General features: G+C 40.6%; 1 protein-coding gene across 50 annotated transcripts in view; it reads right to left on the bottom strand.

Moving 5' to 3' along the window:
• SYNRG (synergin gamma) overlaps positions 1-13611 on the bottom strand; it is a 334879-nt gene that overhangs the window by 23369 nt on the left and 297899 nt on the right. For 21 of the 50 annotated variants that reach the window (XR_013405826.1, XR_013405827.1, XM_077969539.1 and 18 more), the window contains 3 exon segments: positions 3338-3931; positions 1747-1910; positions 529-582 (listed from right to left, as the gene is read on the bottom strand). Coding sequence is in view for 46 of the 50 variants with exons in the window: in XM_077969539.1 (XP_077825665.1) it covers positions 529-582; positions 1747-1910; positions 3338-3931 (812 nt within the window). In the remaining 4 variants the exon portion in view is untranslated. 50 annotated transcript variants of the gene reach the window in all.

Below are 13611 nucleotides of genomic sequence, written 5' to 3'. Positions count from 1 at the left end.
AGCTCACCACAACCCCCAACTCCCGGGTTCAAGTGATTCTCCTGCCTCAGTCTCCTGAGTAGCTGGGACTACAGGCGTGCGCCACCACGCCTGGCTAATTTTTGTATTTTTAGTAGAGACGGGGTTTCACCATGTTGATCAGGCTGGTCTTGAACTCCTGACCTCGTGATCTGCCCGCCTCAGGCTCCCAAAGTACTGGGATTATAGGTGTTGAGCCACCGCACCCGGCCAAGACAGGTTCTTTAGTTTAAATACTATTTTGATTTAGTCAGAGTTAATGAAATCACTTTGGTATTTCTTAAACACAATGACAGATGAGGAGACGACTGACACATGAGCCAGTCTGCTATGGTAAGTGTGAAAGAAGCCTCACCTACGATGTATGACTTCCACAGAGTTTCACTTTGCCCAGGGACATCCACGTAAGGCTCTCCTGAAGTTTGCCTCTGTCCATTCAAATGAACCAAGAAGGCAAAAAGGCACAAGAGAACACTTACATACATGTGAACGAGAAAATGACATACTCACATTCAGGGCACTCCCCAGGCATCTCTGCCATTCATATGCATATCTCTCATTTTCCTGTGAATTTGATAAAAAGAACTGGGTTACGCCTTGAGCGCAAACCTGGAATCTTCCATTGATGACTCTGTCAATTCAAAGGGCTTGAGCTTGGAAGACTTTCCTTTTTATTACAATCACTCTAGTTCAAGCAGTTTTTTTTTTCTTTTTTTTTTTTGAGACAGGGTCTTGCTCTGTTGCCTAGGTTGAAGTGCAGTGGCATGATTTCTGCTCACTACAGCCTCAACTCCTGGATGCAAGCAATCCTCCCACCTCAGCCTCCAGAGTAGCTGGGACTACAGGTGCGCACCACCATAAGCGGCTAATTTTGGTATTTTTGGTAGAGGTGGGGTTTCACCATGTTGCTCAGGCTGGTCTCAAACTCCTGAGCTCAAGTGATCTGCCCAACTTGGCCTTCCAAAGTGCTGAGATGACAGGGATGAGCCACCACGCCCGGCCGCAGTTTATCTTTTGAACTCACTAATAACTATGCTAAATTACTAATAAATGTAACTTCTGAGCACAGGATCTGTGAGTCGAAGGGACATGCTTTCCAGCGGCTTCCCCCTGTGAGTGTTGCCTCATTTGTTCCATCAGTAACAGTGTAAGCCCTTCTTCCAAGGCACTCAGCATGTAGCTATCTGGTACAGAAACTGCTATTAGGCTGCTGGCTTTCCACTCCCTGGTTATAACGCTGTGTGTGAGGACATGGCCCACGTGCACGTGTAACAAGGAGTAGGGAAAGGCAGGAAGTTAAGTGTGTTGGCCATAGGAGGAACATACCGTGGTATAGGTGTGCACCACCATGCCCGGCTAATGTACTAAGATGCAGCAGACAAAAATAAAAAATTCAGAATATTTTCCCTGTCTCCTCTATTTTGAGGTTTCGTGAAGACAATAAAGTCTAAGTGCTCAAGAAGAATTCTACAAACTCTTGCCATCCTTGTGAAGTCCCATGAATAGTTTTGGTTTTAGGGTCACTGACTACTTTCAGTGGGTGCCACACCTGGAAAATGTTTTCACCCAGGGCTAATGTTACCCTTCTCTAATTACATAGTTTATGTCTGGTGCTTTGTGCCTTTCTGCTCCTCATTTTCCCCATGTGAAAGCTGAGAGCATTCTGTCTTGGGGTCCTGTGTGCTTGCTGGTCTGTTATCCACCCCCTATAGAAAGCTCTCCTCTCACCTCCACCTCTCCCGTCAGGTCTTTGTACTTGTCTCGGATGACGGGCAGCGCGGGCTTCTCATTCAGAGTATTGGAACGGTCTCTGAAAGGCTGCTCCAAAGCCGGAGAAGGGGAAGAACGGCTTATTTCTTTATCACCGAGGCTCAAACTCCTCTTGTGTGATCCTGGGAGAAGGGGAGAATACAGTCAAAGGTTTTGGCCACCTACCTTAGTTCAGGCAGAGGCTCTTCCTCGCTACCACAACCCTCTTTTTTTTTTCTTGTTTTTAAGACAGAGTCTTGCTTTGTTGCTCAGACTGGAGTACAGTGGTGCGATCTCGGTTCACTGCAACCTCTGCCTCCTGGGTTCAAGCGATTCTCCTGCCTCAGCCTCCTGAGTAGCTGGGACTACAGGTGTGCACCACCGTGCCCGGCTAATGTTTGTATTTTTAGTAGAGATGCGGTTTCACCGTGTTGGCCAGGCTGGTCTCGAACTCCTGACCTCAAGTTAATTCGCCTGCCTCCGCCTCCCAAAGTGCTGAGATTACAGATGTGAGCCACCGCACCCAGCCCACAACCCTCTTCTTCAGATGCTTATGTCATGAGGCATTCACAAACACATTCCTCATTCATTCTTTCTGGGAAGCTACATGTTGAATTCTTTCCACTGTTCTTTCTTGCTTGGTTTCCCTGCCTTTTATTTTCAACATGACTCTTCTCTGATCTATCACAAGTCTTCCATAATGCTCAGTGCAGAATCACTGGAGTCTGGAGAACAAAAGCACCTTTCTAAATACCCGTGTGTAAGAGTTGTGTGGCTTTTCCAGTCATTTGTTATGGATTTGTAATCGAGTTCCTTCGCAGGCTCTCAATCCAGCTGAAATCAACGACCCCTTCAGTCAGGATGAGATTAAAGCAGAAGAGGCAAACTCAAATGCCTTCAGAGACCAGGCAAGGAAAGTGAATACCCTAAGTAGGTCCGCTGAGACAGGAAGCGGTGGGGATTATGGCAAGAGAGAGAGAATGACCCATCTACAGGGAGCGGTGCTTTTGGCTCCAGCTGCTTGTCAGCATATGGGAGTGCAGACCTACTAGTGCCAGATATTATGACTTCTCAAGAAAAGGTGGAAATCCAGATTGGGAAATCTCATGTCTTTTAAATACTGGCAATTACTTCATACTTAAAAATCTCTTGTGTGGGTCAATGTGATATGCAGGCTGGATGCAGATCCACGGCCACCACATTGCAACCTTTGGATTCAAAGACATTATCTGTGCCCCGGGAACAGGAGAGGAGCTAACGTGCCTTCAAGTGGCTCAAATCCACTTATCTGGCTCTTTTAACACAGCGCACCTCTAACCAAACGAGCTAATGAACAATACCTGTATGCTATGCTTGTTTTTAGCCCATAGAACAGTTATCTGAGGGATACTGATTTTGACTCCGGTCTCAGGGAAATCTTTATTATAGCTATCTGTAATTGACCCGGATTTCAAAGATTAGAAAAATCTATTTCCTGCTAAACCAGGGAGCAACATTTTATTCTTAAGAACATCTAACATCTCAGTGGAAAAAAACCGCAATAGTAAAATCTACCTTGGAAGCTACTCACCTTGAACAGAAAGGTCAAAGGTTGCCAGCTCACTTTTGATCATTTCTTCACTGGATTTCATTTTGCTTTGTGAAGTGGCTACTAAGAAGTCAAATTTGCTGATTTTGGGCTTTTCACTTTGAAACTCTCCAAAGTCATCTGAACATTCGTTGGGGGTTTCTTGAGAGGCACCACTGGATGCTGGGCTGGGACAAGTGGCCTCTGGGCTCCGTTCAGCTGTAGGCAGGTCCTGTCTTGTGAAATCTTTATAGTCTCTGCTTTCATATTCCTTTTGCTCACTGGTCTGAGGAATCATGTCTTTAAAACTGGCAAACGCTGGGAAGGTGGTCTCTGGAAGAGCATCTTCACTGGCAAAGGTTGTTACTTTGGAGAGAGATGTCATGGTGATGTTTTCAGAACTGCCAAATGAAGTCTCTTTCTTTTGAAGAATTGAGGTGGCTGAGGGGGATCCACTTCCTGCTGAGAGGACAAATGGAGAGAGTTTTCTGCCCTGAGTTGCATCATCCCTGTCTGACCAGTCACAGCTTGTAAGTGTGCTCACTGCAAAATTGCTACTGTAGCTTCCAAAAGCAGCATATTTTAAGTCCTCTATATCTGAAAGGGAAATAAGACCCCACAATTAGAGGCAAGCAATTTAGGCAAAATGCCCTAAACTCTGTAGAAGCAAAATGCCTAGCATATTTGATTAGTTTTATACTATGTTGAAATTAGCTAAATTTAGAGTTTGCACTAAAATTAAAAGAGTTGGGCTGTAAAATCTGATCTTAAAAAAACCCACATTAGCCTTGAGTTGGCATTTACATTTAGTTACCAAGAACCATTTTCTTTGGCTACAAAAATTACTAAAAAAAGATAGGAGGTTCATCTACCAATGTATATACTATTTGATATACGATTGGGGTCATTTAATAAATTGTTCCCTTATAAACTTAAAAACGTACTGATATTCCTTGCCTAAAACATGTCTCCCTTCATCTTGACTATGTTGGAAAATGTGCCTTTAAAACATGGTCATGTGAAATGTACATGGCAAAATAATTAAAAGTTGACAGTTTCTCAAAACTAAAATGAAAATAATGTCATCTAACTTTTAATCAATTATTAGGGTTTCTGTCATAATATTATCACTTATTAGGATTTCTGTCTCAGGCAATGCCAAATATGAGATTTTAATCAAGCAATTACTTACCTAGTTGTTATTTTGGTCAAATTGGACATCATATTGCTGTGATGAAGTATGAGGAAAGAAAAATCAATCTGATCTACTTTCGCCCTTAAAAAATGCAATAAAAAGATCTGGGTCCTGTTGGGCTCCACTTTTTCCTTCAACTATGTATCTACTCTCCATTTAAAAAAAAAAGGAAAGAAGGAAAAAAAAAGAACTGCTGGGCAGACGACTGATTTTACAAAGCATTCTTAATACATAGTTAAGTAATTTAAGAGGCAGCATAAAACAGCAGAAAGAATGTAGGTTTTTGATTTAGAAAGACCTGAGTTCAACTCTGCTACCTACTATTTGTGTGGCACTAGGCAGATGATTGAACATTTCTGAACCTCAGTTTGCTTATCAGTAAAATGAGGAGAAGACCATGTACTTGGAAGGACTGTGTTAAGGCCATCAACCGTGACCACGTGTGTAAAAGGCCAGATTGACGCCTGGTGAGCAATACATAATAGCTAGTGTCTGCTCTGCATAGGTGCCACCAGCCTCAACTTGACAGTTAATTGCTGCTTTAGAGCCTAGAGGGGAATTTCAAAGCAAAAATGAAAAGTCAACTCAACATTTTAGTGGTATTACTAGGAGAAAAAGGTTCTTGCTCATTTTCAAAAAGCAAAACCAGCCGAGACTGGATTAGGCTGGTGTGGAGAAGTAGGTTGATATGCATTTAGTTTCACTGTAGTCACCGTACATGAGGCAAGAAGGCTAAATACAAGACTCTTCCTCTGACAACCACATATGTGATTTACAAGGAAACTGCTCAAAAGTTTTGTGACCTAGATTTTCAGAACTAAGTCAACAGGTGAACCACCATGGAGTCATTTTTCTCTTTCTTTCACAGCGATACTGCATAATTTATGAGGGGTAAGAGGCTCGTGACATTTCCATAGCTCTTCTAATGGTATAATCCAAATCTCTTTTTCTTTGAGCTGTTAGGAAAGGGGTACTAAGTTAATAATAAAAACAAAAAACACTAGCCATACAAAAAACCAACCAGCAAAAAGCAAACACTTTTCACAGAATGATGGTATATTTAAAAATTCTCTGGTGCAATCATACCCTTCAAATGTGGTTTACAAAACAGAAGGAAAAAAAGATTCAGGTGAAAAGGTTTTTTTTTTTTTTTCTTAATTTCTTTTTTGAGACGGAGTTTTACTCATCACCCAGCCTGGAGTGCGATGGCGCGATCTCGGCTCACTGCAACCTCCGCCTCCTGGGTTCAAGTGATTCTCCTGCCTCAGCCTCCGGAGTAGCTGGGACTACAGGCAACCGCCACCATGCCCGGCTAGTTTTTGTATTTTTAGTAGAGACAGGGTTTCACCATGTCAGTCAGGCTGGTCTTGAACTCCTGACCTCAGGTGATCCGCCCGTCTCGGCCTTCCAAAGTGCTGGGATTATAGGCATGAGCCATTGCGCCTGGCCTCAGGTGAAAAATCTAGAGTTTAGAATGAATGGAAAAGCCTTTAACCCAAAGCTTTCTTGGTCTTTTGCTGTAGTGTTCTTTTGTTTTTGTTTTTTCCCCCACTATTTAAAGGCACCAGAAGGTGTCCAGACTCAAATGAGGTGAAATTCAATCAGGGGGTGATGCAGTTAAATATAGGACTATTCTTGGAGGGGTACATTCAGAAGAATGTTTCATAATACAGATTATTTTTATTCCTAGGTCCTATGAAAGCATTTTGGGAAACTATATTAGGAACTGCTTCCAGAATCTTTCCTATTAAAAGGGTATCAGGCCGGGCATGGTGGCTCACACCTGTAATCCCAGTACTTTGGGAGGCCGGGGCGGGTGGATCACCTGAGGTTAGGAGTTTGAGACCAGCCTGACCAACATGGTGAAATCCCGTCTCTACTAAAAATACAAAAATTAGCCGGGCGTGGTGGCAGGCGCCTGTAATCTCAGCTACTTGGGAGGCTGAGGCAGGAGAATTGCTTGAACCCAGGAGGTGGAGGTTGCAGTGAGCCGAGATCGCGCCATTGCACTCCAGCCTGGGCAACAAGAGCGAAACTCCGTCTCAAAATAGTAGTAATAATAATAATAATTAGCTGGGCGCGGTGGCGTGTGCCTGTAATTCCAGCTACTTGGGAGGGTGAGGCAGGAGAATCGCTTCAATCAGGGAGTCGGAGATTGCTGTGAGTCAAGATGGCACCACTGCACTCCAGCCTGGTGACAGTTTGAGACTCTGTCTCAAAAAAAAAAGGAGACAATTTTCCTAGAGGCAAATGATAAATTTAATGAAAAGATATCTCCAGTTCAAACACTGCAATCAAGATATTGCTATGGTAATAAAAAGATCTTTCTTTGCAATTACACAACAACAAAATGTCTTTTAAAAAACTAAAATGACTAATATAATCAGGTAAAAGGCATTACAGGCAATAAGGGATTGCCTTAGCTGAGGCATTTTTAAGCATTTTTAAAATTTCAGGAAATCTTATTTTTATTAAAAATGATAACGCCTGTAACATCTTGCCTTTTGGAGCAACTCCCAGAAAAGACTAAATGAAAGACTAGAAAAGCAAATGAAAGACTTAAAAAGAAATATTTTATACTTAAAATGAAGAGTAAATACACAAGAGTCACTAAAATCAAGCCTCAAAGTTGAGTTTTAAATTTACTTTTGCTTATTTGTTGGCTACTATAGTGTGAAAAAGTAATTTTGTAAAGTGTAATTCATTTGAACACAAGTACTGACGGTACATAAGGAATGTGAGACAGAACACCATGCCCCTAAACTTAGCATTTATAAACAATATAAATACAGGGCAGTATGTTCTGGCATAGCAAATATTTGTAAACCATTTTCTAAGAAAAATGTGGTACATCAGTTCATTGAATGTAGCTTAAAGTAAGAAAATTTTCATTTCCCATGTTAATAGTTCTACATTTCTAAGCAGTCCAGTTATAGGTATTATTGTATAATGGTCTTAAAAATATTAAATATTATGTAACACCTACAACATAAGTGATAGAAGTCTTGTCTGAAAAAACGATGTGGAATAACCCACATTTTAGTTTGTAATCACTGAAGCTAGTATAGATGGATTTTCAATTTGATAGCTGAATTCTGAAAATTGCAAGAGAAAAAGGAAAAAGAAAATGGAGAATGAATGCAATAAAATGAACAGAAAATCACTACTGTATTTCCAGTTCTGCTGTGGAACTCCTAGGCTGTGCTAGGCTGAACTGCATTTGCACACAGATAATATGCCAAATTGTGTGTTTTAATGCATACATCTGTTTGCAGCCAGGAATGTCCTATTACAAAGGCCAAAGGAATAAACGTATACGATCTGTTTTCCATCACGGATCTCAGAGCAAAACGTGTATTTCTTGCTTATGCTGGCAAGTAACCCTATTAGTCTCTTCCATAACCTCTATTCAAATCTCTTTTGAGTGGATGTTGTACATGAAAACAAGGTATTTTTCGAACAAAGAATGTCGGCTGCTACTACAGGATACAGACAGCCAAGCTCATTCCCAAGGACATTTACTAAAGCTGTAAGTATATGCCCAGGTGATGAAGAGTTACTGGCTTTTGAAGGAGTTGAGAGAAAGAGGAAAGGAGATATACGTGCAAATTCCACTATTCTCATTTTATATAGCAATAAAAATGTTCATTGGACTAAGAAAGAAACGTATTTTCATTTACAGTACTGATTTAATCTAAACTTCATTTACCAAAGCAAACGGTAAAATACTTGTACATTTCAGTTTCTCTCTACTCTGGGCCCTAATCTCCTTTAGGCCCTATTCTGTCTTTGATCTACCTATGAGATCAGTCGTATTCATATTCTCTGTTAACTAAAACACCTGGTCTGTGTCCTGTACGTCTCAAACACTGAAGAAAACAGGAATGAAAGTGATCACAGTGTAAGTGGACAGGCTGGAAAATGCTGCTGTTTAATCGCCATCCAGTGTTTTCTAATCTGTATGAAAACTTCCTGTTCTTCATTTGTACTGACTCACGCAACTCTATGGTTTAAATTATATCCACACTATCTATAAGCACCTTTGGGTTTCTGTGTCAGTGTTTTAAGTTCAAAACTGAAAACTGGAAATCCTGTGGATATTTTAAGTCACAGGAAGTCAGAAGGCCAAGGAATGGTGTCAGGATACACAGTGGGACCGCCCCTAGTCATCAGTAAAAATCTCATCAAAGAGACACCAAATGAACACAGAAGACAGGAAGTACAACTGAGGCCTTTTGGTTCTTTGGTGCATTATTTTAGGATTTAGCACAGGTTTTTTGATATTGCCAGTGTTCCCTTCATGTTCATTTGCTACTTTTTTTTTTTTTTTGAGACGGGGTCTGGCTCTGTCACCCAGGCCGCAGTGGGAGTGGCACAATCTCGGCTCACTGCAACCTCCGCCTCACAGGTTCAAGCAATTCTCGTGCCTTGGCCTCCCGAGTAGCTGGGACTACAGGCGCTCGCCACCTCACCCGGCTAATTTTTGTATTTTTAGTAGAGACAGGGTTACACCATGTTGGCCAGGCTGGTCTCAAACTCCTGACCTCAGGTGATCCGCCCGCCTCGGCCTCCCAAAGTGCTGGGAATACAGGCATGAGCCACTGCGCCCGGCCATCATCTGCTACTTCTAAAAATCAGCAGGGATTTTGATGTGAACAACAGAGTGACTACAGAACAACAGATACATGGGTATACCTTCTCAGGTACTGATACATGAAGTGAAGCACTAATGGCATCAGTATTTTGTTTGTTTGTTTAAACCTATAGCATAGAGTTCTTCAAGTCTTTTTTACAAAAGAAGTTTAAGTCATTACATTACATTAAAACTACCTCCCTAAAAAGTAATGTTGCTTTGGAAATATCCATTACTCAATTTGAGAATGTATGCTTTACGCACAGTTACATTCAGTCATTTTCTGCAGCCTGCTCAGATAAATGCAGAAAAGAGTTAAAATAAAGCAGTCCTACATGGACCAATTAATCTAGCATTACAGAATTCCATTGACAAAGAAATTCCTCAGCCAAAGCCATCAAGAGATTGGTCTTATAAATAGCATGGGAAAATCCAAAATAAAGGGCAGCTAGCATTATCACTAAATGGAAGCTACAGTAAGATCTCTTTCTTTCAAATGTGTTAGCAGCACATATCATAAATAAAATACAATGCATTTATACAAAGTTTTTGAAACGAAGTATTATTCAACTTTTTAAAGCAGTATGCTCTGGACAATGCTGTACTTTGAATGGCAGGCCTGGCTTTTCTCAGAGTTAATCTAAACCTCTAAATACAACTTTTTTTCTTTCTTAAAGGGCATATTTAAGACACTACAAGTGATCTCTTAGGAATCTTATTCAAAATCCTCATCTTCTTCTAGGCTAGGTGCAGTAGCTCACACCTGTAATTCCACTACTTTGGGAGGTCGAGGCAAGTGGATCGATCATCTGAGTTCAGGAGTTTGAGACCAGCCTGGCCAACATGGTGAAACCCCATCTCTACTAAAAATACAAAAATTAGCTGGGAGTGGCGGCAGGCACCTGTAATCCCAGTTACTTGGGAGGCTGAGGCAGGGGAGTCACTTAAACCTGGGAGGCAGAGGTTGCAGTGAGCTGAGATCCAAGATCATGCCATTGCACTCCAGACTGGGTGAGAGGGAAACTCTGTCTTAAAAAACAAAACAAAACAAAACAAAACAAACAGGCGCGGTGGCTCACGCCTGTAATCCCAGCACTTTGGGAGGCCAAGGCAGGCGGATTACCTGAGGTCAGGAGTTCGAGACCAGCCTGACCAACATGAAGAAACCCCCGTCTCTACTAAAAATACAAAATTAGCTGGGTGTGTTGGGCATGTGCCTGTAATCCCAGCTACTCAGGAGGCTGAGGCAGGAGAATCACTTGAACCTGGAAGGCAGAGGTTGCACTGAGCCAAGATCGTGCCATTGCACTCCAGCCTGGGCAACAAGAATGAAACTCCATCTCGGAAAAAAAAAAAAAAAGTCTTCATTTTCAGTGATTTAATTTCCTTCCTTCCTCAAATTCTAAAAAAGAACAAAGAATTAAAGCCTCAAAACATAAGAATACAAAATATAAACCATGGAAATATCCCATTTTCCCAGGGATTTTATTGGTTTTGGGTTTCTAACCTGAAACACAGTAATATTCTCAAGGTTTTTTTACTGTTACCATACTCTAAAATGGAGAAAATATTTTCCATGTTTGACCTACGCTTGTTGCTACATTTCATTGGTCCTTCTAGAAATTGTTTTCTTAAAAATAAGAATGGTTCAACCCTTACTTTCTTAGACACACCCCCCAAACTTGTTTTAAGAATTTGCTTTATGTACTATCAGAAAAGAAAAAAAAAAAAAGGCTGAGGGTTGCTTCATCATACAGAATACATAACTGCAAATCTAACATGCTCTGCAATTAGAGGATGGAGCACCCAATTTTTCTTTCTTTGAGACAGGGTCTTGCTGTCACCCAGGCTGGAGTGCAGTGATGTGATCACAGCTCACTATAGCCTCAACCTCCCAGGATCACCTGATCCTCACCTCCTGAGTAGCTGGGACTACAGGTGCACACCACCATGTCCGACTAATTTTTGTATTTTTTGGTAAAGATGGGGTTTCACCATGTTGCCCAGGCTGGTCATGAACTACCAGCCTCAAGCAGTCCACCCACCTTGGCCTCCCAAAGTGCTGGGATTATAGGCGTGAGCCACCGCGCCCGGCTGAGTATCCAATTTCAAACTCAAATCAAATTCCATCCTGAAGACTTCCTGCTATTAATACAGAACACTTTCTATTATGCAGATTATCAATTTAAATACAGTTTACATTTACTGTGCTCAGAAGTCCATTTCAATATTATTTGATTTATTTTAAATTAAGTTTATAACTATCTAGTTATCTATAACTACGTAGTAGCTTGAACTATGCAGTTAGTTACAGATAACTAGATAGTTATGGATAACTAGGTAGTTATAGTTAACTCTTTCCACAACACTCAACTCTTAGGTCTTTTTCCTCACCTTCCCCTTCTCTTCAATGTCATGCCTCGTAAAGACAGATTCTCTACAATAAAATATGATCAGTTTCTTCAAGAGAAGAAACTGCAACAAATGTTCTTTCTCCCTATCATGTAAAGTAGTGTAAGGTTTACTCTTATTTAAGTCTGAAGTTATATTTCAATGCAATGCCATGTTAAAAACTTACATTAATGGAATTATAAGAAACAACGGCTAAAATGTACCAATACTTTCTTAGAAGGCAGGTGTTTGACAAAACAAAACTAAAGGGGAAAGCCCTCTAGTCTCAGGCTACTATTGCTTTAAACTTGGTACCAGTCAGGTATTTCTTTGGTCTAACCCTGAAAAAGTACAAATTACACACATCCCCACACTTTCAAAATATGCCAAAGAATTATTTATTAACACAAGACTTACAGATCACAAAAGAGAGTGATACAGAAGAGCTGGAAAAGAAGTCATCAGAATAAGCATGCAGATCAGTGTTTGCAGAGGAATATACTAAAGCAAATTCGAAGGCACATTCACACAGAAAATGTCTAAATTGAAAAAAAGACATCAGAAAAGCAGCCAAAAAAAGGGCACTAATTAAAATACAAAGATTTTCAATGTCAAAGAAGAGCTACTTTACAGGTAGGTAGGTAGGTAGCTACAGAAGTCTTGCTAACCCTTTGAAAATGTCACAGATGAGGGTCAGCTCTTGCTGCCAATAAAACCATATGATTTTAATGACTGCACGTCAAGATGCTTCAGTGCCACAGATTAAATTTAGTCGGGGGGAAAAAGCAGCCTAGTTGAAATTATATGCAGCAAGGGCTCAAAGGGTTAAATGTAATATATGCAGAGAAATCAGGCAATGTTATCAGTATTATCTACCTTCCATACAAAGAATTATAGCAAGAGTAAAAGAGACAGTATCCCCTTCAGAGTTAAGTTAGGGCTTCTAAACAGGATTAAGGTCCACAGACAGCAATCTACCAGGTTTTATTCTCTCTTCATCAGCTCACTTCTTATTTCTCCAACAAGAAGTACCTTTAACCCTCAAACTAAGAGAGCAAGAGATACTGTGGTGAACATGAGGATAAAATAAAACCACATTACTCTGAATAAGTCCTTGCCATTTACCCTCTACAATACGTTAATGCAGCAGTTTTGCACAACAGCAATATAGCACATTGGTCAGACATCAACCCCTTTTAACAACCGCTCTAAAGGGATACTGCTCCTTTCTGACAGGAGGTTTACAGATCAATGGGAGGAAACAATCTGTTTTAAGAATATCCTCCAACTGAAGAGAGTTAGCTTGAACATTACAGGCTCCAAGCTGGGGATGTTCCAAACATACATAAAAGAACATGAGCACAGAAGAGATTATTTTAACAGGTCAATAAGAACAAGCTTGGTCAAAAAACCAACCTCCAAATAAAATGGGGGGAAAAAGACAACCCAAACCTGGATTAGACTCATTTCATAAAGACATCTAGCTTGGCACTGTGAAAGAATATAGATTCACTTTCAGAAAAATAGTTTCTAATTAGTAGCTTCAGAGTCCAAAAGGCTAGTATACATGTTATGAGATTTTTAAATAAAAATCCAGTATTGTTCAGAAAACAGAGCACTTTGCAACCAACTGCTGTGGTTCAAGCAGCTCATACAAAAAAACAAAACAAAACAAAACAAAACAAAAACCCAAATCACTCTATCAAACAGCAGCAAAAAAAAATAAGAAAATTTCTGAGGAAAAGTACAAAAAAAGGAAAAAAAAAGAAAGTAGACAGTCAAGGGCACAGGAGCTCTTCAGACCGCCCACTGCATTTGAAAAATACCTTAGCAAGTAGCAACATGAAATATGCAATGTCTCTGCTAACTTGCTCCTGATTCAGCACCCTGTTTAGGAATACCTACATTTCCAGAGCCAAAGGATGGATGCAATTTTGTTTTCCGACTTGCAAATTTGACATATGCAAAAGCTATAGGACTTGACAATTTCTGCCTGAATCTGTAAACTTGGAAGTGTCTCATGTGTCCCTCCCTAGTTAGACAAAACCAAACCTTTCA

Source organism: Macaca mulatta, chromosome 16 (genome assembly GCF_049350105.2).
Source record: "Macaca mulatta isolate MMU2019108-1 chromosome 16, T2T-MMU8v2.0, whole genome shotgun sequence".
In the NCBI taxonomy this organism is placed as follows: Eukaryota; Metazoa; Chordata; class Mammalia; order Primates; family Cercopithecidae; genus Macaca; species Macaca mulatta.
The sequence above is the reverse complement of the archived record's forward strand: the minus strand, read 5'-3'. Positions and strand labels throughout refer to the sequence as shown.